Here is a 25,354-nt window from a genome sequence, read left to right on the forward strand (position 1 = left end):
AAAATTCCAACAGCTGTATTTTTTTCAAGCTTCCTTTGAACACTTTGCAATGTTTTCTGTATGCAGAAGAGCAAGAACAAAAGAAGTTAAAAGCAAGGTAGTGTGTACTTTTCTGAGCTTTAGTACTACACCTAGGCTGATAGGTTTGCAAAAGATTGCTGTAACTAATGACTGTTTGGCTCAAAAACATAAAACAATTAAAATATTACACAACTGTCAGTGGAAGATATGACAAAAGAATTGTTTCGCTCATGTTTAACCACTACATTAACTGTTCATCCAAATTAATATTAAAATACCCAAGTACTCATAATGAGATTCTGTGAAAATTTCAACAGTACGATTACTTCCGTGCAAAGATTAACTCTAAGCTTGTATCTGAGTATTCTGTTATTTCACGTGAGAATATTCATGTTTGTGCAACAGTAGGTATAAGCAAAAAAGAAAAGCTGGGTTGATTTTTTTTTAGGGACCCAAAAATAAAACCATTATTGTTATTATGAACCTTTATTAAGTGGCTCACATTTCAATATAAATCACACTAAAAAGATCCTTTAAAAAAAAAAAAAAGCTATTTACACTACATTGCTGACACATTAAAAAGAAAAAAAATTGGTATAAATAAGCTCTATGGAAAAGCCTGGAATTGTCAAAAAGAATTCTGGCTCATTATACAAAAAATATATGTTAAATGTCAGCTCTACTCTAAAACCTACAACTCATATTTAAAGATTTCTTTATGTTACACCTGCAGTGTTTACAGTGCATCTGGCCCTAAGTGCTTTGATACTTTCACAGTTATGGACAGGCACTGAGGAATGTTACAAAGCTACATAAACTATTTTCTGTAACAGATGTGAGGGCAAGTAACAAACTTACCTCACAGAATTTAAGCATCTTTACATTATTGTATCATTAGGTTTTAAAAGCAATTTACAAATGTATATACAATTTCAACACAAAAAGTCATCTTCTCTCTTGCCGTGCAGACTGCTCTGTCGTGTGTCCTCCAGGTTCATGTGACCTTTTAGGCTCAAGCTGTCCTGCAAGTCTTTGTCATCAGATTCAAATTCTGAGTCAGTTTCAGACTGAACACGACCCAGCTCTGCATTAACATTCTGATATACCATGACATTTGGGGCCATTGTCTTTTCAGGAAGATTAACTTTAATTGGTTGCTCTTTAATCCAGTGAGATGTAGCAGGTTCAGAATGTGTGCATAAAAATTCTTGTTTTAAATATTTAGAGTGCAGATTGCCTAAAAATTTGCTGTCTTCGGAGGAATTTTTGTTTTCTGCATGGATTACGCTATCAGTTTGAAGTTCCAGCATGGATGATGTGGGCTCTGTTGGTGGGCCTTTCTCGTGGATGGTTTTATGTTCTCCCTCTGTGTGGTATAGCTTGAGCCGAACATGCCAAGCCAAACTGCACACAGCTGAAACTGTCTTAAACTGATGCACAACATTCCTTGGAATAAAATAAATATCATTATCATACAACTGTATTCTGGCATACCTAATGCCTTCCCTTCGTAATTGGTTAAGTTTTGCATCATCCACCCATTGGACACACTAGGGAGAAAGAAAATAAAATTAATAACTGTTAAGAATGAAAAAAATAATTGATGTCAAGGATGGTTAATCGATCAGGGAAGATACCTGCGAGAGTGGAGGTTCATGCAAGTCTAACTGCATTCGTTGAACTACCTCTAAGAAATCCTCTGCGTGAAAACAGATTACGTCTTTGGTTATTCGAGGTTGTTCCATCCTAAGCAAGGGAAAAAATTGAGCCATCAGGGTCACTGTAAAAAATTAACAGATTGTTTGCAAATATTTTTAAACACAAATATTTTGAAGTTGAAGGAAGATGCTCTCCATTTCACATGAGCGCCATGCAGAAGGCTGAGACCAACTGAAGCTACATATTTTTATACGTGTAGTAGCAACAATGACTAACATCTATCAGGTGACCTCAGGCAAGTCTGCATGAGAAATCATAGAAGTACAGCCCGTCCCCAATGAAAAACACCCTCCTCCTTTTTTCTAGCGTGCCTGAAAACCAAGAGGTACAGTAAGCCTATGGAGTTGGATCTAAAGGTGTCATTCCATTAACTCAATTCGGATTCAACTCATGACCAACACTGGTTTTTTAAAAAAAAATAATCTAGCTTTTTGCTTTTCTGACTGGAGAATCAGACAGGGACTGGGTGTGGCCTTCAATTCAGCGGATAGAGGGGAGAAACACTGCAACCTGTTGGACCAGAAGGAGTTAAGAGTACTGATGCAGTTAGATTAGCAACTAGACTTTATCTTCCTATTATTACAGTCCAGTAACTTGAACGCCAGGAATTATACAGTCTGGCCAATAAAACTTGTTCTCCACTGTATTTTGAGATTCCTCTCACCATGGGGAAAATGTCCTCATACTTTCCCCTTTTATTGACACCCCAGCACCAAAGAGCTTTCTCTCTTACTAGATACAATGCTCTGCCCTCTGCCATACTTCTTGGCAGGTCTAACAAGACGACCTGCTCTCTTAGATCCTGTCCTTGTGACCACACAGCCGCTGAAACATGTTTTGCTCCACTATTTGTTATATTCACAGCTTCGTAACTCACTTCTGCGTCCCATTTTGGAGAAATCAGGAGGCTGTTCAGATGCCTTGGAAGTCTGTAGGCTCCTGAGTGGTTACTCCCCAAAAGACACTGAAATAGTAGCCAAGTTCATTTTTCTGGCCACCACGATATGCCAAAGAATTTTGTAGCCATAGTTTTAATTGATAACGATGTTTCTAAATTTTAACTGTACCTTTTGTATTTTATGGGTAATCTTTATTCTGTATAACTGATTTCTTTTATGCCAATAAAGGCTGATGATGATGATGATTAAAAGCTTTTTACTTAAACATACACTTTTCCTACACATCAGCTAACAATTCATTACAACTGCAAAGCAGATCACACAACTGCTTTTTAAAAAACAGAACAAATAAAAATAATTAAAAAGCAGCATAAACCAGTCTATACTCTTCTTAGCAAAAAATGCAAAACCTGAAAAGATCTGAGTACGACATTAATCACAAGAATCATTTGACAACTGATTCTCATTAGCGATGCTTCTGTTCTAAGGAACTGTGGTCTTGATTTGCTACAGTAGCCTAGTCATTTAATTTAACAGGGCAACTTTAAACAAATTGTGACAACAGAAGAAAACTCTGAAGGCTGTAAACCAGGGGTGTCAAACACGCAGTTCGGGGGCCGAATCAGGCCCCCAGAGGGCTTCTATGAGGCCCCCAAGCAACTGGCTGTCATCTGCTTCCTTCTCCCTCTCCCTTGCTTCCTTCTGCATAACAGCTTGCTTTGCAAGGCTAGCTCAATTGCACAGGAGCTACAGAAAAAACCTCCATTGGCTGAGGCTCCTCCCTTGAAGAGAAAGGGAGAAGGAATAGCTTGCTTTGCCAGGCTCTCTCAACTGCACAACTCTCTTCCTTCTATTGGCTGAGGCTCCCCCCACCGTCCCCTGGGGAAAGAAGGAAAGAGCCAGAGCTTCCTTTGCTCAGTTCCCTCGATCCCATGAGAGAAATACAAAGAAAGCATCTTTAAAACCAATGAGTGCTAACATTTTAAGCATGTTCTAAGTTTTTAAAAAGTATATTTGTGTTTGTCTGTGTTCTTTATAAAATTTATATCTCTGCTCCCTAATCATGTCCCAGTCCAGCATGGCTCGACCCAACCTGACATGTCCTGGCCCAACAAGGATTCCTTTATGTCAGATCCGGCCCTCAGGACAGCCCTGCTATAAACGATGTATTGTGAGTGTGCAATACATGCACTAGCTTTTCAGCTGTCATTGGGACACTTCAATTCTAGGATTTTATTTAAAAGGTAAAGGTAGTCCCCTGTGCAAGCACAGTCATTTCCGACTCTGGGGTGATGTTGCTTTCACAACATTTTCACGGCAGACTTTTTACAGGCTGGTTTGCCATTGCCTTCCCCAGTCACGAAATGCCAGTGTGAATCATTTCCAAAAATAGACAAATAGCTGGAACTCAATAATACCAAAGATACTGCAAATCTGTTACTGCCACATCAAGGTGTGGCTTATGAACACATACATGGTGTTAATTCTGAAATGTATTTAAGATAGCAAAATGGAGCCCCCAGGTCAAATCTGACCTCTCCAGTTGCCAGCCTAGAGGCAAAAGTGATGTACAGTCTGAGCAGTGACGGAGCTGTATTCTATTATGCTCCCAATTCCCTGAAAGCAGCTGTTAGGAAATTTATGCAGGTTATGTTCTGCTGTTTTCCCTGAATAAGCTGGCTAATACATACCACTCTCCACAATGCACTGCCTTCAAGACTCCTACAGCAGCTGTTGTCTGTCGTTCAAATCCTTGTCCTATGTGATCTGCATGGGCTCGTGTCCTGTCTTCAAAGAGCATTTCACGAGGTTCACTGGTACGAGGTAGGTACTGCAGGTTTTTTATTTCATTGGTAGTTCTATTTAAAAAGTACAAACATGTCCAATTTCTCCTTATGGTTTTGTTAGTAATCAATTACAGTATATAGACAAAAAAGAGGAAAACTATAAAGAGTGAGACACTAGCCTGAAGTTTTACGTAGTGATAAAAGCTTATCATTACACACCATCATTTTTCAATTTAATCACTTTTGTTTATATTACTAGGTTTCAGTGGTTGGTTTCGTAAATTAGATCTCTCCTCTATGACTATTACATAAACATGGCAGCAGGTTTCAAACTCCGTGACAGCGACTGCCCCATCTTTAAAGACAGAACAAATATATAATGATAGTTTGTTACTCCAAATTCAATTTATGGATATTCAGTTTGCTCAGTTTATGAATGAAATTAAAAAGCTCAGATGTGTCCTAACACAATTTGCCAAACATGACACAGGAATTTTAAAAGATACACAAAACACAAGATTATCTTTGAGACCTCTCTAACAACTGGCCGAACACCACCATATAATGGAATGTTCAGAAACATTTTCATAATGCATCTGCTCCACCACAGAAAAACTATGAACTGAAAAGCTACATGCTGTTGATGAAAAGGGTTGCAGAACCTAAACTGCTAGACTGGAGAAGGGAAGACAGCAAACTTCTAATTTCATATTTGGAGGGGGGGGGGCAACATCACCCAGATCCATCCCACAGATATTTTACAGGGAAGGACAAAATGTCCATGTTGTATGGGTCACAGCTGGATGAAAATTAGACCCTCTTGCAGTAATGAAAGCAACTCTACCTTTTATAGATCAATTTACTGTGTTGGAATGTAAGATGTACTATATTACCATCCTATTGTATTTGACCTAACATAAAGGGCTGGTTTCTTGCTTTCTGAATATCTCATTTCCTCTTAGATAAAAAGGATGCTTAAAATTATCTTACTTTCTGGCATACAATCAAAATAATTTTCTCTTTCAAAATTACCCCCCGCCCCATTCAACTGATCTGACTTGCTCCTTCCTCTGACAAGACTGCAGCAATCATTTATGGTAGACTAACTGCAAGTACTTAAGCTGCCCTCCTCTCTTTCTCTCAGCAATTATTTAGCACATGCAATCAACCATGCAGTCTTTTCTTCCTCCCACCAGCACTTAGGTCCCTGACTGCAGATAATAGGACTGGTGAAGAGCTCCTCCTCCCATTCAGCCAGTGATTCCACTGGTTGGGCTAAGCAGACAGCAACAGGCTCTGAAGAGTAGGGAAAGCCATTACAGTCTATAAGTGAGATTTTAAAAAGGGAACACAGGCAAATCAAATGCAAGACTGTGATCAGGCAGGCAAAAAGGGACTATGAGGAGCATAATGCAAAAAACATAAAGACCAACAATAAAAATTTCTTCAAATATATTAGAAGCAGGAAACCAGCCAGGGAGGCAGTGGGGCCCTTAGATGACCAAGGGGTCAAAGGATTACTGGAGGAGGATAGGGAAATGGCTGAGAAGCGGAATGCATTTTTTGCCTCCGTCTTCACTGTGGAAGACGAGAAGTGTTTGCCCACTCCAGAACCACTAATTTTGGAAGGGGTGTTGAAAGACCTGAGTCAGATTGAGGTGACAAGAGAGGAGGTCCTACAACTGATAGACGAATTAAAAACTAATAAGTCACCAGGTCCGGATGGCATACATCCAAGAGTTCTGAAAGAACTCAAAGTTGAACTTGTGGATCTCCTGACAAAAATATGTAATCTTTCATTGAAATCTGCCACCATTCCTGAGGACTGGAAGGTAGGAAATGTCACCCCAATCTTTAAAAAGGGTTCCAGAGGAGATCTGGGAAATTACAGGCCAGTCAGTCTGACTTCAATACCGGGAAAGTTGGTAGAAACCATTATCAAGGACAGAATAAGTAGGCAAATTGATGACCACGGATTATTGAGGAAGACTCAGCATGGGTTCTGTAAGGGAAGATCTTGCCTCACTAACCTGTTGCATTTCTCTGAGGGGGTGAACAAACATGTGGACAAAGGGGATCCAATAGATGTTGTTTACCTTGACTTCCAGAAAGCTTTTGATAAAGTTCCTCATCAAAGGCTCCTTAGAAAGCTTGAGAGTCATGGAGTAAAAGGACAGGTCCTCTTGTGGATCAAAAACTGGCTAATTAATAGGAAGCAGAGAGTGATTATAAATGGGCAGTCTTCGCAGTGGAGGATGGTAAGCAGTGGGGTGCCGCAGGGCTCAGTACTGGGTCCAATGCTCTTTAACTTGTTCATAAATGATTTGGAGTTGGGAGTGAGCAGTGAAGTGGCCAGGTTTGCAGATGACACTAAATTGTTCAGGGTGGTGAGAACCAGAAAGGATTGTGAGGCACTCCAAAGGGATCTGTTGAGGCTGGGTGAGTGGGCGTCAATGTGGCAGATGAGGTTCAATGTGGCCAAGTGCAAAGTAATGCACATTGGGGGCCAAGCATCCCAGCTACAAATACAAGTCGATGGGGTGTGAACTGGCAGAGACTGACCAAGAGAGAGTTCTTGGGGTCATGGTAGATAACTCACTGAAAATATCAAGACAGTGTGCTATTGCAATAAAAAAGGCCAACACCATGCTGGGAATTATTAGGGAGGGAATTGAAAACAAATCAGCCAGTATCATAATGCTCTGTATAAATCGATGATGTGGTCTCATTTGGAATACTGTGTGCAATTCTGGTTACTGACCTCAAAAAAGATATTATAGCATTGGAAAAAGTGCAGAAAAGGGCAACTAGAGTAATTAAAGGTTTGGAACTAGAATGATTAAAGGTTTGGAACACTTTCCCTATAAAACGCTTGGGGCTCTTTAGCTTGAAGAAACGTCAACTGCGGGGTGATATGATAGAGATTTACAAGATACTGCATGGGATGGAGAAAGTAGAGAAAGAAGTACTTTTCTCCCTTTCTCACAATACAAGAACTCGTGGGCATTCAATGAAATTGCTGAGCAGTCGGGTTAAAAGGAAGTACTTCTTCACCCAAAGAGTGATTAACATGTGGAATTCACTGCCACAGGAGGCTTCTACAAGCATAGACAGCTTCAAGACAGGGTTAGATAAAAATATGGAGCAGAGGTCCATCAGTGGCTATTAGCCACAGTGTGTATATATATGTGTGTGTGTGTGTGTTTGTGTGTGTATAAATTTTTTTTTAGCCACTGTGTGACACAGAGTGTTGGACTGGATGGGCCATTGGCCTGATCCAACATGGCTTTTCTTATGTTCTTAGCTCATCTAGAAGGAAAACATGACATTCCTCGTCAAGAAAGCATGCACTTAAATTATGCTCTTTTAACAAAGGCCTAAAAACTAAGATGTTTAAGTAAATGTTTGTGGCAAAAAAGGGAACAAAACACATAGCATCATTTTTCTAGAAGCAGTAAATAATGAGAAACAAAGATTAGGACAGAAAAAGAGACAACAGCCAGACATTTAACAAGTTAGAGATTTCAATATACCTTTCCAGCTGTTAGTTTTAACTTCTAAAATTGTTCAAGCTATTTAGATTCTATTCTGAGAAAGAGCAGACTATTTGTGATCCCAACTACTAAGAATTTTTCTTTGGAAAATAGCAGTTCAGATTTTGTATGTTGTTGAAATCCGGTATGTAGCTTATTCAAATCCTATGAAATTACTTTAAAAACAAATTTCAGGGGCCTTCCTAGGGATATCCCTTCTTTATGCTGAAGCTAAGCTTCCCTCTATTAAGGCCCATTTACACAAGACTCTACTTGCCATCTACTAGGCCAGGGGTCCCCAACTCCTGGTCTGAGGACCGGTCCCAGTCTGTGGTCTGTTAGCAACCAGGCTGCACAGGAAGTGAGCCCGACTGGACAAGCCTCTGCCTTTGCAGTGAGAGGCGCTGACTGGCCCACCAAGCTTCACCCAGCTCTTTTCCTCCTCTCAGCCTCCAACACAGCGATTCCACATAGCCAGGGGCTGAAGCTGCTGCGCTGCCCTAAGCACACACAAGGAGGATGCCTAGGGGGCTGGGGAAAGCTGCATGCACTGCCCCCACCCTTTACAGTGTTGTCCGTTGTGCACGCATACCGCAGCAGCAACCGTACGAGCGGAGCAGAATGAGAGAGCACGTGCTGGTCATGGTGCTGCTGCCACTGCTTGTTGGTAAGCACAGCCGCCACAAGTCTGGACGGGAGGAGTCAGGGGACCTGAGATGTGGAGGCCAGGCACCCATGCTGAGAGGCTGAGCCTGAGTTGGGATGAGGTGGAGGAAGGGGACCTGGGGCACAGCCGCAGCAGCACAGAGGCTGAGTCATCCAGATGAGGTGGGAGTCTGGGATGCAGCAGAAGCGGCATGGAGGCTGGGTGCCCTTGCCACGTGACTGCTTGCTTTGCTTGCTCTGTTTCAGGGCCCTGGGAGTGGCGGAGCCAGACAGATAAGAGAGGTAGCTGGCTGGAGGAGGGTGAGGCAAGATTGGGTGTGCGTGATCTGGCTCCAGAATCGGGGGGGGGGGGTGCATTGCTTTGGGGTTGATTCTGAAGCATATTTGGGGGCTATGAATGTTTGGTATCAGTAATATGTGAGACTGGAAGCCTCCAGAGAAGGAGACGGCCAGAACGGGAGTCAACTTCAGCCTTGTGGCTCAGCTGGGAGGGGGGAGAGGTGGGAAAGGAAGAGTTGGCTGGGCCTGACTAGCATGCTGCAGAGGGGCTCTCATAGGCTCGATTCCAAGATAAGAGCATTTTGGAGACAATGACTGTTGTTAGGAGGGGGCAAGGTAAAGGAGATTGTGACTGCTCTGAGATTCAGAGTATAGGGCAGGATATAAATCCAATATAATCTTCTTCTTCAGTGTTCAGAATGCATGTTCAAGTGTTTGGGTCAGGGGTAGTTTTGTAAAAAAAATATGTGGTGGAACTCTTCTCAGTTACCCCCCCCCCTCCCTGAAGAAAGCCCACCCCCACTGCCCCCCCCCCACCGCAGCAAGCCCACGCCCGCACTGCCAAGAGGACACCAGTGATTGCTGGATTGTGATGGGGGGGGGGAGAATCTTCCTCTCTTTCTTCCAATTAATCCGCTTTTTCCATCTCTCTCTCCCCCCACTTTCCATCTCTCTCTCTGCCCCTACACATATTCTCTGCACAAAACAACTCTAAAGATGAAGCCCCACTGGAAATGTGGAATGAAGGAAGGAGGGAGGGAAGAAGGAAGGAAGGAAAATTGAGAGAAAGAGAGGGAAATTAAACCCAGCAGCTGCCTTCTCTGCATCCCCCAGATCCAGTCCTGGTGAGGCCTCCCTTGCAACTTCCTCATTCCCTTCCCTTCCCCTGGCACTCTCCTGGGCTCCTCCCCACCCCCCATGCCAAAAAGGTTCTGGAACTGTGTTCCCCTGCATTCCTGCTGAATTCTACCCCTGGTTTGGGCCCATGATATATGGCTGAGGAGAAATTTCAATCTTCAAACTGATGGTTAAGATTTTGGCATGGCAGGTTGCTGGCAAAGGCAGATGCTGGAGAGAAAAACTCCATACTACAGAGATCAGTTCCTCAGGAGGGAACTCTACCTACAAATTTCCAGGAATTTCCCAACCTGGAATAGGTAATCTTTGATGCAAATTAAGAGCCCCTGATCTCGAAGAGCCTCTCAGCCTCTACACTCTCATTCTGGCATATGGGCAACTCCTGGAATGAGAGCAAGTAGGCTGCATAAATGACATAGTTAAACCACCATCACCACTTGTGGCGCCCCCTGTCGGCACCCCCGCCCACCGGGGTCTCTGCCGTGGTAGGGAAGGGAGGCTAAGGGCACTTCAGGCCTCAGAATATGGAGTGGGCAAGTTAGTGCACTCTGTCCCCTTTACTCCATGGAGTACTGTCACTGGGCCTTGCTTTCCCTCTCTCTCTGTTTTCCTTGGCCCTTCCTCCGCGTCTCTCCTTTTTTTCTCCCTGGCCAGCAGCGTTAATTTCCTTTTTAATGCTTCAGACCTCCGTTCCCAGTGCATTTCCCTGGTGCCAATCCCACAGTCAGTCCCTTCCTCCCCACTGGTGTCCTCCTTCTGTGCTCTGTCCCCTCCCCGCCACCTGTGCTGAGCTTCTGGACTTTCCCCTCTATGGGGTGGGGTCAGGCCTCCATGTGTCGGCGGCCTCATTTGGCTCCACAGCTCCTCCATGCCTGGAGCGACTCCTCCGGAGCCCTGGGCATGCCCAACTTGTTGGCTGCTGCTGCAGCTCGAACCATCACGCCGCCTCCACCATCTGTCCCAGTTCCCCCACAGGGCCCCCAAGACACCCACTGCCAGCAGGGTAGGAAGCGGTGTGTAGGCCCATGAGAGGACTGGATGTCTCCTGGGAGCTGCTCCTTCGTGGGGGGCAGGGTTCTCCCAGGGCAGGGTTGCCAAGGGCCTGCGAGAGGCCGGGGCGTCATGACCCAGTCACCACTGTGGTTTAATTTCTAACATGCTGCACCTTTCAGGCTCAATCACAGATAATGGCAATAAAGTTACAGACAAGTCCTATATAATTTCTGGTAAATATTGGGCTGAATCAGTCCAATCACCCTGAATCTCCTGAAACCATCCCGCCAGACCGTGGAAAAATTGTCCTCCATGAAATCAGTCCCTGGTGACAAAAAGATTGGGGACCACTGTACTAGGCTACTTAGATTATGTCTGACCAAGTTTATGGCAGTTTGTAATTAGGATAACAAACGTGAATTTGTTCTGATATTATGGTTTCCCTTGTACGTTTCCAGTATATCTGAAAGACTCATCAGGAGGAAGAGGTTGATCAGAATTCCCCTCCCCCAAAGACTCAACTTGATATATTGATATCTAAATCTCCTTTTTGCTGTGTTATCTCCTTAAGGCTGACAGCATCCAACATAATACCTACCTTATACCACACTCCCTCTTCTCAGGATGTCTTCTTTGGAGGCTATATATAGACTTTGGAAACTGCTTTTTTGGATAACAAGCTTTTAAAAACCCCACATAAACTGTGTGTTTATGTAGTCAGGCAAAGGAAAAAGATCTTCTGCACTATTTACTATACTGCCCATTATATGAGGGCCCAAGAATCAGATTCCTATCCAAGTTGTCAAAATCCTTTTCCACCTTCCTAGATTTTGTCAACCATGAACCATGAAAAAATGCATTGCTTACAATAAGGCTTGACAAATCCCAGGTGCCAAGTTATGGAGCCAAGTACTTTTGGTGGCACCAATAATGAGAAAACATGGCCATACATAACCCTGAAGGCTCAAATATGAGCCAAGCCTCTAAAATTTTGGGCTGATTTCTAGACCCAATTTTTTTTTTCTTAAGGCCTGGCTCACAAACTATATTAACTGCTACTACTAATAAAATTAAACATGTTTATCCAGATATTTCTTGAATTTGGGATTATGATATTCCTATACTTTAAACTAATACAAAAACATTTTTGCTCTCAAGTTTTATGGCCTGTCACTGTATTTCCATATGAATATCTTATTTGTGTTTGAAATCTGTTCTACAAGTGTTGATATATTACTATAAACAATGAACTTTAATTTTACATACCTTTTCCTTTTGAAAGGTGACTTTGGCATGTCTGCCACAGGTATCATCTGTTCTCCTGGACGCACCCACATGATGGGACCATCATCACTATCTTTACGACTCTCTAGTTTCAGACTAGAAAGTGTCCCCCATGGCAAAGTACACTAAAACAATTATTTAAAAAAATAACCTGAAGTTATTTTCAAGTACCACTATACTTGACATTTTAATTATCTACAAGAATTAAAATACTCTGGAACCACCACAGATGTCCATACACATTTGGTCTTATTACAGGACAGAGAAAGGCAACTTGGTCAGTATAGAAGTTCACAGTTCTACTGTCATGTAATTCTGGTATATTAATGAGAACATCCAACTTTCCTTACCTAATAATTCCAATATTTTTTGTGTTAGACTGCAATCTCATTCTAAAATTAGCAGCCTCTAATATGAAAAATTTGATTCAGCTCTTGAACAAGAAAATCAAAGGAAAATTAATGGATGTGTGTAATTACTTATTTGCTTCTATGTTTCTGATTATTTGTTCATTGTCCAATTTTTGTCATAATAATTTGAAATGCATGTCTGCAACCTTGAGTATAAGAAATGTGCTTCTGTTTAAATAAAAGTCAGGCACCTCAATTTAACAAGAAGCCAGGGACCACACAGAAACACATCAGGGGCTGCCTGCCCACATGCCCATATGCTTCAGAATAGCTTCTTTCCTCAGTTCTTTCTTACTTTTAGGAAAGGTGAATTTTCCAGTTTATCAAGGAACTCTGGAAAGTAGTCCCCTACTTCCTCATCCACTGCTCCAACCAAACTGATTTGTCTCATTGGGCCAGCTCTATATGTACCATGGGAATATGTTCTTTTTACCTGAAATAAAGCCATCGAAGTAAAAATTAAAAAAGTCAATTAGTTTGTACTCAAATATATTTACCAAACCAGTTTCATTCAAATACTAACATTTTCTGAAATACTAAGTTATTTGATGATAAATTAAATTCTTCTAATACTACATATGTATTTCTGGAAAATTATGACCACTTGTGTAAGCAAGAGAGTATAATCCTACTTTACCATTTAAATACAGCACGATATCCAAAATTAAATGCAAAACTGGCTGCAAAAATACACAATACATAAATAGATTGCAATTAATTGAAAAGTAAAGGGAAGAGCAGGTTGCTTACCGTAACTGGTGTCTGTGATCTATACAGTCATACTAATGGGATTTTGTACCTGTGCAGAATCCAGAATCACCTATTAGACCTAAACTAAAAAGGACTTTGAAGACCGGAGCCCTTCAGCTCTGTGAGAAGCATGCTAATGCAAATGCCTTAAGATGTTCAGTTGAACCTAGACTGATACAGAAGGCCCAAACATACATAGGTAGTGGAGAAGAACAGACTGTGTAACTGCACAGGAGACCATGTAAAGGTCTTTGTCGTCATGGTTTCTGTGCAGGCTAACTAACTGAAGAATAATTAGTTGACTCACCTGGAAGAGAGAAATTGCTGATAACCACTTTGGGGTCAGGAAGCAATTTTCTCCAGGCAAGTTTGGCCTAAGATTCTGGAGGGGAGGTTTTAGCTGGTTTTTTGGCCATCTGCTGGGTATGGAGCAGGGGTAACTGGGGGTGTGGGGGGAGGTATTTCCTGCACTGTGCAGGGGGTTGGACTAGATGACCCAGGAGGTCCCTTCCAACTCTACGATTCTATGAATATCAGGAGAATAAAGCACTGAGCCTGAACATCTAAGGCACAGTGCTTCATAAAGGAAGACTAAAGGACTAACTGTTAAATATGTAGATAGATCCAAGTGGGCAGCCATGTTGATCTGAAGCAGTAGAACAAAGTGAGAGTCAAGTTGCACCTTTAAGACCAACAAAGTTTTATTCAGAATGTAAGCTTTCGTGTGCTCTAAGCACACTTCATCAGACGAGGAATGAGGTACAGTGAACAGAGCTACATATAGCTGGTAGGCAGTGGTTTAGAATGCAAAATTGTACAAATTTGTACAAATTTAAGATCCAATGACAGAATAGTAAAATTTAATGCCATTAAATGCCAACAATGCCCTTCAGTTCTCTACATACGGCAGACAGGCTAAACCCTCCCCCAAAGGATAAATGGACAAAAATCTGACATCAGGAATTACACAACTGAGAAACCACTGGGAGAATACTTTAATCTTTCAGAGCATTCAATGGGTGACCTCAAAGTAGCTGTTTTACTGCAAAGGAACTTGAAGAATAGAATGGAGAGAGAAATTGCTGAATTACAAATTATGAAACTTGGAACAAACACCTCCCCAGGACTGAACAGAGATATTGGGGTTTTTTATCTCATTACATATGCTAAACACACTGTCACTGAGTATAGTTATACATCCATAGTATTCCAATGTATTTCTCTTTTACAATAGTGTATCAGAATAATTTTTGTATTAACATACTCAAAATAGGGATATTGACTGTTTATCTCATTACATATACTTAACTAATTTTCACTGTTTTTTATTGTATTCTTTCTTTTTTTCTAATGGCAAACTAGAATTATGTTTAAAAGTAAAATTAAAAATTAAACTAAATTAAATTAAAAAGTAAATTAGGTGGACAAGAACATCACTATCCAATGTATTGCTCTTTTAGCTGTATTGACATACTCAAATAGGGATATTGGCTGTTTATCTCATTACATATACTGAACCCATCTTCCACTATATTTTAATGTATTTCTCTTCTAATGGCAAACTATATGTATGTTACATGTTAAGAGGTGAATTAGTTGAATGGAAAAAAAAATCTAAGAAATGCCCTCATTTTGGTCCAGGCTTATAACAATACAGTGATTAACATTTTGACGTTATGGTTTTATTGGTTTCTCACACTCATGTTACCCAGATCAAAGGTTTGCTCAATTTGTTAATTTTACTATTCTGTCACTGGATCTTAAATTTGTACCATTCTGCATTCTAAACCACTGCCTACCAGCTATATGTAGCCCTGCTCACTGTACCTGATTCCTCGTCTGATGAAGTGTGCTCGGAGCACACAAAAGCTTACATTCTGAGTAAAACTTTGTTGGTCTTAAAGATGCACTTGACTCTTACTTTGTTAAAGATGTAATCCTTTTTATTATTGTTAATAGATTATCACTATTCATAACGTTGTTGCCTATTCCCTTAAAGAGAGAATTCACCTCAGAATATTGTAATAGTGATGTTTTATCATCTATTTCTACATTTGAAACATATACTTTTACTACTATAGTTGATCTTCTTGTATGTAATTATTCATAATATTTGAAAATTTCTGATGAATTTATATTTTTCCTACCCATTTTTTTCCTTTCTGTATCCCACCTTTTCTTGGGAAATTAAAAAAAAAAACCTTAAGCATGAAAATGGACTAGCACAGGTATGTCCAACAGGCAGATCGCGATCTACCAGTAGATCGCAGAGGGGTCAGAGTTAGATCACCAGCCCCACTTGGTCTCATGGTTTGCTGGACAGGTGTTTGGGGTTTTTTGATGATTGTATGGTGTGGTGGTATTTGATTATTGGTGCCAGTACGATGAATACTTATTTACTTTTAGAACTGCATGTGTGGTTTTGGCATCATCCAGAGGTCTTCAGTTCTTGTTGATCTTTAATACTTTGGGACAGTGACAGTTTTGGACCAGATTCAGCCAGTGTTAACTTAGCACCCCAGCCACCCCAGTGTAACGAAGATGAATGTTCCAAAGAAGAGCAAAACCTACCACTTTCATGATGAATGGGAAATGGACTACTACTTCATCATGGTGAAAGACAAGTGTTGTTGTCTACTTTGTAACACCGCTGTATCCTTGCCCAAAAAGGGTAATCTGGAGCGTCATTATAAGGCTCTGCATAGCAATAATTGTCAAGAAATACCGTCGTGCGGTGAATAGAAAAGATGTGTGGAGACACAACTGAACAATTGTTGGAGGATGTTTGACTTGGGGAATTGTTTCTGCAAGAATGTCAGCCTAACAATGAAGGGACATTTCATAAACTGGGAGAACTCAGGTGGGGACAGCAATACAATGGGGCGGGGAGGCAGAAAACTGAGAAAACCTTCAAGGAATTGTTTAATCAGAGAATTAAAGGGGGGGGAGTACCAATCTTGTAAACTGTGAAAGAGCTGTCACATTTATTTATTGTTTAGCCTTCTAGGCCACTCTTCCCTGCATTCAGGACTCAGGGAAGCTTACAATAAGATAAAACACTAAAACATTTAAAGATTATATAGAGTCACTGGGAATGTAAATGGAAAAGGTACTACAAAACCAGGATGGAGGATTAAGAGGATCCCAGACTTGCGATCTAGCAAAGAAGAAGAGAAGAGTTTGGATTTATACCCCATCCTTCACTACCTGAAGGAGTCTCAGAGGGACTTACAATCTCCTTTCCCCTCCCCACAACAGACACCCTGTGAGGTAGGTGGAGCTGAGAGAGCTCTGACAGAAATTGCTCTTGAGAGAACGGCTCTGTGAAACCTTGTGGCTGACTCAAGGCTACATCAGCAGATACATATGGAGGAGTGGGGAATCAAACCCAGTTCTTCCAGATAAGTTCTTCCAGATAAGAGTCCGCAAATGTTCCCTCTAAGCTGTGGAGTCTTGTGAGCAAAACATCTACTTTGTGAGCTACTGGCATTAAAGTTGTGAGCTACTGCATAAATTAGTTTGCTCTAGGGCCATTTTTCCTGAGCAGAGACAAAAATGTGTGAGCTGGAGGCAAAAAAATTGTGAGCTAGCTTACACTAACTCAGCTTAGAGGGAACACTGAAGTCCACACACTTAACCACTACAACAAACTGGCTCTCAAAGAAGCAAAACTGATTCCATTTAGAAATGTAGGAATTGTACACGGATACTCCCTACAGGGAACATCAGAATTCCTAGAGAAAGCTATTCTCCAAGCCATTGGCACGAGCAGTGGCAACATCTGGAGACAGTTTCTTGCCATGGAATTATCTGGCCTGCAGGATGGCCCAAGGTTGACCTAGGACCTGCAGGACAGCCATGAACTACGACTGGGATGATCCCATAGGACAATCAAGATGGAACATGAGTTCTCCTAAATGATCTTGTTGAGAACATCCATTATGAAGGATAGAGGGGAAATGTATAGAGAAGCATCCCTTTCCAAATTTGGGGCATGGAGCCTGGAGGAACCAGGATTTGGAGAGTGCAGGAAATTCACCAGGAATGTGAAGCTGGTAAGGCTGCGCTCTGAACTGCTAATTAAATTAAGGTAATTAAACTAGCCACTGATGTTCCTAAAATGCCAAAAATTCCTGCCTATGGGCCTGGCCAAGATACTCTAGCAGACACATGGTTGTGTGCACATAATTAAAGAGTAATTGCTGGGGCTCTAACTGGAAACCAGTCAACTATGTGGATACAGCCTTCAGTGTCATAGTGGTGAAGATGTGGAGTGCTACCAAAAGGCATCTATCACAGGACAATGTGTCCTAATACTGAAGATACTTTTCAAATTTTAGCTGCTGTGCCACAGGCACATGCAGTGGGGAGGAGGAATAAGACACCACAGAAGAAAAATAAGAAAATTGGAGGCCAGATATGAATAAGAAAAGAGAGATCCAAGAGTGAGCTGGGTTCTAAATTATAAAGAGAGAGAGAGTAGAAATTTCCCAAAGACATATCTCCATCAGATGAAATTAACAGAAAGAAGCAGCCCTGCCCCTTTAGGCACATGCATTAGCACTCTGGTATGGCCAACCTCCAAAATTCTTTCTAGTTAAGCTCTAGAACAGTGATGGCTACCCTATGGCATGCGTGCCAGAGGGGGCACTCAGAGCCCTCTCTGTGGGCATGCGTGCTCCCTCGCCCCCCCTGTGCACGAGGCTCAGCTCCCCCCTGCCTTCCCTCCCTCCCCGGAGCTGCAATGCAGTTGTGCTCCATGGCCCCCCTCCTCAGAGGTGCGCCGAGCCGCACTGTGCCAAAGCAGAACTCTACTGGCTTCGATGCAGCCAGCGCGCCTTCTAACTCTTTGAAGCCCATGCAGGAGAAGGCTTCGCTCCCCCTCATTTCTGGTTTCAAAGAGTTAGAAGGCGCGCCGGCCACATCTAAGCCGGTAGGGTCCAGCTTCGGCGCAGTGCAGCTTGACATGCCTCTGAGGAGGAGGGGAGCCATGGAGCGTGGCTGCATTGCAGCTCTGGGGAGGGAGAGAAGGCAGGGGGCTGCAGCGGGGGGGAGCCAACCCTCATGCGCGGGGGGGAGAGGGCTCTGAGTGGCTTGGTTTGGAGAGGAATTTAAAAAGAGAAATGCCTTCTCCAAGCTGGCTGTTGGGGTGGTGGGGACTTAGAGAGCCACGCAATAGTTGTGAAAGAACCATCTGTAGCTCCCGAGCCACGGTTTGGCCACCCCTGCTCCAAGTGGTAGCTGGTGGTTGCTGGCTTTTACAACTGATCTCCAGGTGACAGAGGTCAATTCACCTGGACAAAATATCTGCTTTGGAAGGTGGATCCTGTGGCATTATACCCTTCTGAGCATGGGTGCAGAACAGGGTTGCTAACCCCCAGATGGGACTGGAAACCTCCTGGAATTACAATGAATCTCCAGCTGATAAGCGATTAGGGAGGGGGTTAGATGGGACCCACTAGAGCAGGGGTGGCCAAACTTGTTAACATAAGTGCCACATAGAATAAATGTGAATAGAATAAATAACAGATGTGTGAGAGCCACCAGACATGAACATCAGATGTAGGTAGGTAGGTAGGTAGGAAGGAAGGAAGGAAGGAAGGAAGGAAGGAAGGAAGGAAGGAAGGAAGGAAGGAAGGAAGGAAGGAAGGAAGGAAGGAAGGAAGGAAGGAAGGAAGGAAGGAAGGAAGGAAGGAAGATAGTGGGAGGGAGCAGGGGGTGAGAGATGGAAAGAAAGCAACTTGAACTTTAAATGTATTCCCCAAGCTACTGGCTGGCTTGGCGAAGTGCTTTAAAGAGACAAATGCCTTCTCCGGTGGAGGCTTTAAGAGCCACATGATGTGTGTGAAAGAGTCACATGTGGCTCCCGAGCCAGAATTTGGCCACCCATGCACTAGAGAAATGGGTGTAAGGTAGCTTCACATTTTCATGTAGCCAAGACCTGGTTGTTCCAAATTTCAAAATGGTCCAAGCCGAAGGGAAGAAGAGAGCATGGGGAGGGGGGGGGGGGGGAGGAGACATCAGGACTTTGAAGCAAACACGTTTTCTTGAAGGGATGTGGGTTTATTACAGGAAAGGTTGGATCCCACTAATCTGGCAGAAACAGCAGCCAGGATCGCCTCTGGTTTAGGAGTGGAAAGGGAGGACCTGCAGGCTTCCTTGTTTTCAAATACGATGCTTCTGATAGCAGGATCTGAGCAGAGCTCTTTCAAGCTACAGGGACCACAAGGCAAATTGTTGATAAGCTGTTTTTGAACTGTTGCACTGCGCTGTTCTGGTTTCCCAGAGCATCCCTGACAAGTGTTTGTCCAGCCGCTGCTTAAAGACTGCCAGTGAGGGGGTCAATTGCACTGCTGAACAACTCTTACTGTTAAAAAGCATTTCCTATGCCAGTCCTCTCCTCTGCCGCCAGCAGGAACAGCTCCCTGCCCTCCTCTCAGTGGCAGCCCTTCTAATACTTCAAAAGAGCTGTCATGTCTCCCCCCTCAACCTCCTCTTCTCCAGACTGAATATCCCCAAGTCCCTTAGCCTTTCCTCATTGGGCTTGTTCTCCATGGTAACTTGGAAGTAATCTATAGTGAGCACTGTGGCACAGGATTGCAGTTTTAGTTTAAAGAAAGAAAACATTGGATTTATATCGCGCCCTTCATTCTGAATCTCAGGGTCTCAGAGCAGCTCACAATCTCCTTTATCTTCTTCCCCCACAACAGACACCCTGTGAGGTAGATGGGGCTGAGAGAAGCTTTCCCAGAAGCTGAAAGTGGAAGAGTGGGGAATCAAACCCGGTTCTCCCAGAGTCCACACACTTAACCTCTACATCAAACTGGCCCTCCTTTCTCACATCAGACTTTCCAGTTAATACAATTCAGACTATCCCTGAAGTTTCCAAGGGTAGTCATGCTGGTCCATAGTAGAATAACTAGATTCGAGCACAGGAGCATCTTAGATACCAACAAGATTTGGAGGAGTGGGCACAAGCTTCCAGCATTAGAGCTCCCTCGATGAGATAAAAGGAGCTTTGACTCTCAAAAATCTTGTTCTCTAAAGTGCTGCTGGACTCAGATTTAGCCATATAAATCAGTGAGCTCCTTTCATCAACTTTATTTATTAACTAACATCATTTATCTCCTGCCTTCCTCCCCAAGGAGGACACTGAAGTGGTTTGACACACTCTCCCTTCTCTTTTTAGCCTCACAACAAACCTATGAGGCGGGTTAACTCAGAGTATATTACCAGTCCAAGGTTTCCCAGCAAGCTGCTGGGGCAGAGTGAGCATATGAATCAGGACCTCCCAGATCTGATTTGGACACCCTAACCACCAGCTCCTACTAAATACACTATATTTCATAATGGCAAACTAGAATGTTTATAATGTATGTTACACATTCAAAAGTGAATTAGGTGGACAGGACACCTCTGGGAAAGGCATGTTCTTAGTTTAACCCAGACTTGCAAGCAACAGAGCAATGAACAGCCTCCATTTATTGCCTTATGACACTCTCGCCATCATTCTCCCATTCTGACATGTTACTGTTTTGTTGGTTTCATAAGCAAATGCTATCCAGACCAAATGTTTTTTTCCATTTGTTAATTTCACTGAGTTTGTTTTTTCCTAAACTAAAACCTCAGTATTCAGGTTAAATTGTCGTGTTGGCACTTTGCGATAAATAAGTGGGTTTTGGGTTGCAGTCTGGGCACTTGGGTCTCTAAAAGGTTTGCCATCACTGCTCTAGAAGGTTCACAGCTTTGTTCTGTGTGGGTGCAAAAGCCCATCTGCACAGAGACCAGAAGAAAGAAGCACAGAACCTTAGGAGCAATTTATGTGCAACAAATAGCTATATTTCAATAACGCTGCAACCTAGCTGGAAGACAGATGATGCTCGACCTATCTCTTCAGGGAGATAAATTAAAAGAGAAGCAAAAGGATAGGGTGCCCCTTTAATGTAAAATGCCACTATTCATTCAATACAAACCTACACCTTATCTGAAAAGCAACTCTGTTCAATATATTCTAGATTAGAACAACAAAAATGATTACAAGGCTTCAGGTAAGTGCAGCAAGGAATTAAGAGAAACTGAATGATATTCATGCACAAAAACTTAATGATTTACCTGTTAGAAGAAAAAAAGGCACTGGAATGTATTTCCATGAACTCTGCATGGAACATGTCTGATTCTGATTTTTCAGGCCACGCACAGAATGACATGAACACACACTAGTGGGCAATCCATACAATGATTCTCTCAAGCTATCATCAAGGAAATGCATCACTTAGGATACCATACATTTCTTTTCTTTCTTGTGCAAATTGTTTATTAAAAAATCACAATGGCAGCAGCAACACCTACCTAAGCCAGGGTGTCAAACTCATTTGTTATGAAGACCCGATCTGACAAAAATGACACCTTGTCGGGCTGAAGAAGAACTGCAGATTTATACCCCTTTACCTCAGAGACTCAGAGCAGCTTACAATCTCCTTATCTTCTCCCCCCACAACAGATACCCTGTGAGGTGGGTGGGGCTGAGAGAGCTCTCACAGCAGCTGCCCTTTCAAGGACAACCTCTGCGATAGCTATGGCTAACCCAAGGCCATCCCAGCAGGTGCAAGTGGAGGAGTGGGGAATCAAACCCGGTTCTCCCAGATAAGAGTCCGCACACTTCACTACTACACCAAACTGGCTCATACCTGAGCCATGTATGTCATAAAAAATAATGCCAGGTAGTGGAGATGTAAACTTTATAAAGCACACAAACACAATTAAAGATTTTTAAAAACTTAAAACATGCTTAAAATATTCTTGCAATATTCTGTTTGTTTAATAACTGACACCTCTTGCTCTGAATTATTGCATCAAAATCTGGATGCAATGTCTGAGCTGTAGCAATCTTGAGTATGCAGTTCAGGTGTGTACCTGTAAGTTACAAACCTACTTTCGATTTATTGACATTCAAACAGAAATTTCATAGACAATACTTTGAGCCTAAGATCCAAGGGAAAACATGAAATGGCTGGGCATTGTGAGCTTTTGTATGTAAGTTTCTTTGTTTGCTAGTCAAGAACATGTGAAGGCACCATAACACAGACTGAGGATTGTGTTTGTCTGCAAGTCTTCCCCATAGAAATAACTACAGCTCCTATGTAGCAATACAACAATAGAGAGACAACAATGTATAATGGTCAGTATTAGCCTTCTTATCTGGGAAGTCAAGGTTAAAAATCCCCAGTCTGCAAAGGAAATATGCTGGGTGAACTTAAACAGATACTCTCAGACTAATCCACCTGACTGGTTTGTTGTTATTCCTCATCTAAATAGTTCACATTGTTTTGTTATTGAGAAAGACTGGATCATGATGGCATAAATACAGTGAAAAGGGGGAGCCAAACCTAGTTGTACCCAGGACAGCCCTGGCATAATGAGCCAACAAAACTCTATACCTGTAGCAAGGCAAAAGGCTCATACCTTGAATAAAACTGTTGGACTTAAAGGTGCTTTCTTTGTATTTCTCCTATGCAATCGAAGGAACTGAGCAAAGGAAAGCTCTAGCTCAGGGGTGTCAAACATGCAGCCCGAGGGCTGGATCAGGCCCCCGGTGGGCTCTTATCAGGCCCATGAGCAACTCACTGTCATCTGCTTTCTTCTCCTTCTTGCTTTCTTCTGCATCACAGCTTGCTTTGTCAGGTTTGCTCATTGCACAGGAGCCACAGTGCAAAGCCTCTATTTTCTCCACTGGCTGACAGGCACATAAAGCAACTTATGTACAGAAGCTCATAATGTCCAGCCATTTCATGATTTCCCCTGAATCTTAGGCTCAAATAATTAACAATCAGATTTCAGTAATGTACGTCAATAAATCAAAAGTAGGTTTGCAACTTAAAGATACACAACTGAACAACAAACTCAAGATTACTACAGCACGGGCATTTTCTCCAGATTTTGATGCACTAATTCAGAGGTGTCAGTTATCAGCAACAAATAAACTATTGCAAAACTGCTGATTTATAAGCATATTTTAAGTTTTAAAACAATCTTTGTGTTTGTGTTCTTTACAAGGTTTGTATCTCTGCTACCTGGCATTACATTTTATGACACACAGGGCCCGGTCTGACAAGGTCTTATTTATATGTCAGATCTGGTCCTCTTAACAAATGAGTTTGATACCCCCGCTGTAGCTCTTTACCTCCCTCCCCAGGGGACAAGGAGGGGGAAGAGCTTCAGTCAATAGAAGGAAGAGAGTTTTGTCTCAGTAGCTCTGCTGTGCGATTGGGAGAGACAGACAAAGCAAGCTCTTCCTCCCCCCCTTCCTCCCCAAGGAAGGAGCCTCAGTCAAAGGAGAAATAGAGGCTTTGCTCTGTAGCTCCTGTGTGATTGAGCAAGCCTGGCAAAGCAAACTGTGACACAGAAGGAAGCAAGAGAGGGTGAAGGAACACGGCGAGTTGCTTGTGGGTCAAATAGGAGCGCTCCAGGGGCCTGATCTGGCCTACAGGCCACACATTTGACATCCCTGAAAATTTACACAACCGAAAGTGGTTGTTCTAGTTTCTACAGACCATACCTCCTTCCCTTTGCAAAAAACCCCATGAATATCAAGTGTCAAGGCAAAACCATTCAGTGTCTAAATGCTGGCATCAGGCCTGTAGCTAGGATTTAAAAGTTGGGGGGCATCTAAATCTATGAGGAGGCACTGGCTAATCGAATTACGATTTATTAAATTGAACTAAAATAATTGAAGGTATTTTAATTAAAGTTATCTGCCCCTCCCAGACATAACGCCCCTCCCTCCCACTCTTTGGGGAGCGCCCCTGCACCATGCCCCCCGTCATGAGGTGCTACTTTGAGGATGACCAAATGGAAAGCAAACAGGTTCCAGCTGCTCTCTCACACATCTGAAGAGGCGGGAATCTCCACACACAAGAAGGGTAGCAACATTGGCGAGGAGCAGATGCTCAGATGGTGCAGCTGCTGAGGGGCAGGTGAGGCGAGGCAGAACAGATGGGGTGGCTGTTGAAAGGCTGGTGGATGGGTGAGGTGGCACTCAGATGGTACCGGCTAGTGTGGAAACACATGACGGTGTTGCTGCTGAAGGACCAGACGGCTTGCAAGGTGGTGCACCTGCTGAGGGGCCAGCGAGTGAGCAAGGTGGCACATACCTGCTGAGGGGCCAGTGGGTGAGGCAGCACACAATGTCGTGGCTGCTGAGGGGCCAGCCAGTGAGCAAGATGGTGCATGTCCGCTGAGAGGGCAGCAGGTGAGGCAGCACACAATGATGTCGCTGTTGAGAGGCCAGGCAGTGAGCGACGTAGCACATGGCTGTTGAGGGGCCAGCAGGTGGGACAGCACATAATGGCATGGCTGTTCAGGGTCCAGCCAGCAACTGAGGCAGCACATGATGGGGCTGGTTGGTGAGTTGAGGCTGCACACAATGGCGTGGCTGCGGAGGTAAGGCTGGGATGGTGCCAGGTGAGGGTGGAGAGGAGGTGGAGGCAGCAGGCAGGCTGGGTCTTCCCGCTTTCACAGCCAGCCAGCTGCAAGCACACAAAGACCCCTGTGGCTGCCTCTAACCCTCTCATCCTGCTCTGCCAGGTCAGGGGCCCTCATTGGGAAGTCAGGAGGCAGGGCCCGCAGAGGGCCTCCCATAGCCATGGGTCTGGCTGGCATTATATTCTAGATGCCTAGAACTTTCCTACATTATCATTATATTATTATTGTTATTATCCCCCGCATTTTAATTTTGATTACCTTCTACTAAATCATATACTATACTATCATCTCCCAAGTATTTATTACCATCAGATTTTTGTTTTAAAAGAGTGATCTTTAGCCAACAGTTGTATAAAAAGGATGCTGCCTCTTAAATAGATACATAGCCACCAAAGTTATAAACAGGAATTCAGAAAAAATTGAATTGGAAAAATTTCCAGTCTCCTAAATTGCATATGTTCTGATTTAGGTATTTGTTTTGACTTATATTAACAAAAAAAAAAATCACATTTACGTGATAATTTTAGGTCCCATCAACAATATATACATAAAATTTCGGGGGGAGGGGAGAATGATAAGGAAAAAAAACAAATCGAGTATAGTTCAACTATTACGTTAAAAATCAAAAAAATTATGTGGATTTTATTGGAATAATATTTGTTAATAACCTAAGG

The 25,354-nt window shown here is 42.9% G+C and overlaps 1 protein-coding gene across 1 annotated transcript in view; it reads right to left on the reverse strand.

Moving 5' to 3' along the window:
• Positions 1-488: 488 nt before the first annotated feature.
• RSBN1L (round spermatid basic protein 1 like) overlaps positions 489-25,354 on the reverse strand; it is an 83,966-nt gene continuing 59,100 nt past the window's right edge. The window contains exons 4-8 of the mRNA XM_060244684.1: positions 12,745-12,882; positions 12,022-12,164; positions 4,331-4,498; positions 1,659-1,767; positions 489-1,571 (exon numbers count right to left, since the gene is read on the reverse strand). Coding sequence (XP_060100667.1) covers positions 954-1,571; positions 1,659-1,767; positions 4,331-4,498; positions 12,022-12,164; positions 12,745-12,882 — 1,176 coding nt within the window. The 3' untranslated portion in view covers positions 489-953. The remainder of the gene's footprint in view (positions 1,572-1,658; positions 1,768-4,330; positions 4,499-12,021; positions 12,165-12,744; positions 12,883-25,354) is intronic.

The sequence above is a fragment of the Heteronotia binoei genome, chromosome 8 (genome assembly GCF_032191835.1).
Source record: "Heteronotia binoei isolate CCM8104 ecotype False Entrance Well chromosome 8, APGP_CSIRO_Hbin_v1, whole genome shotgun sequence".
NCBI lineage: Eukaryota > Metazoa > Chordata > Lepidosauria > Squamata > Gekkonidae > Heteronotia > Heteronotia binoei.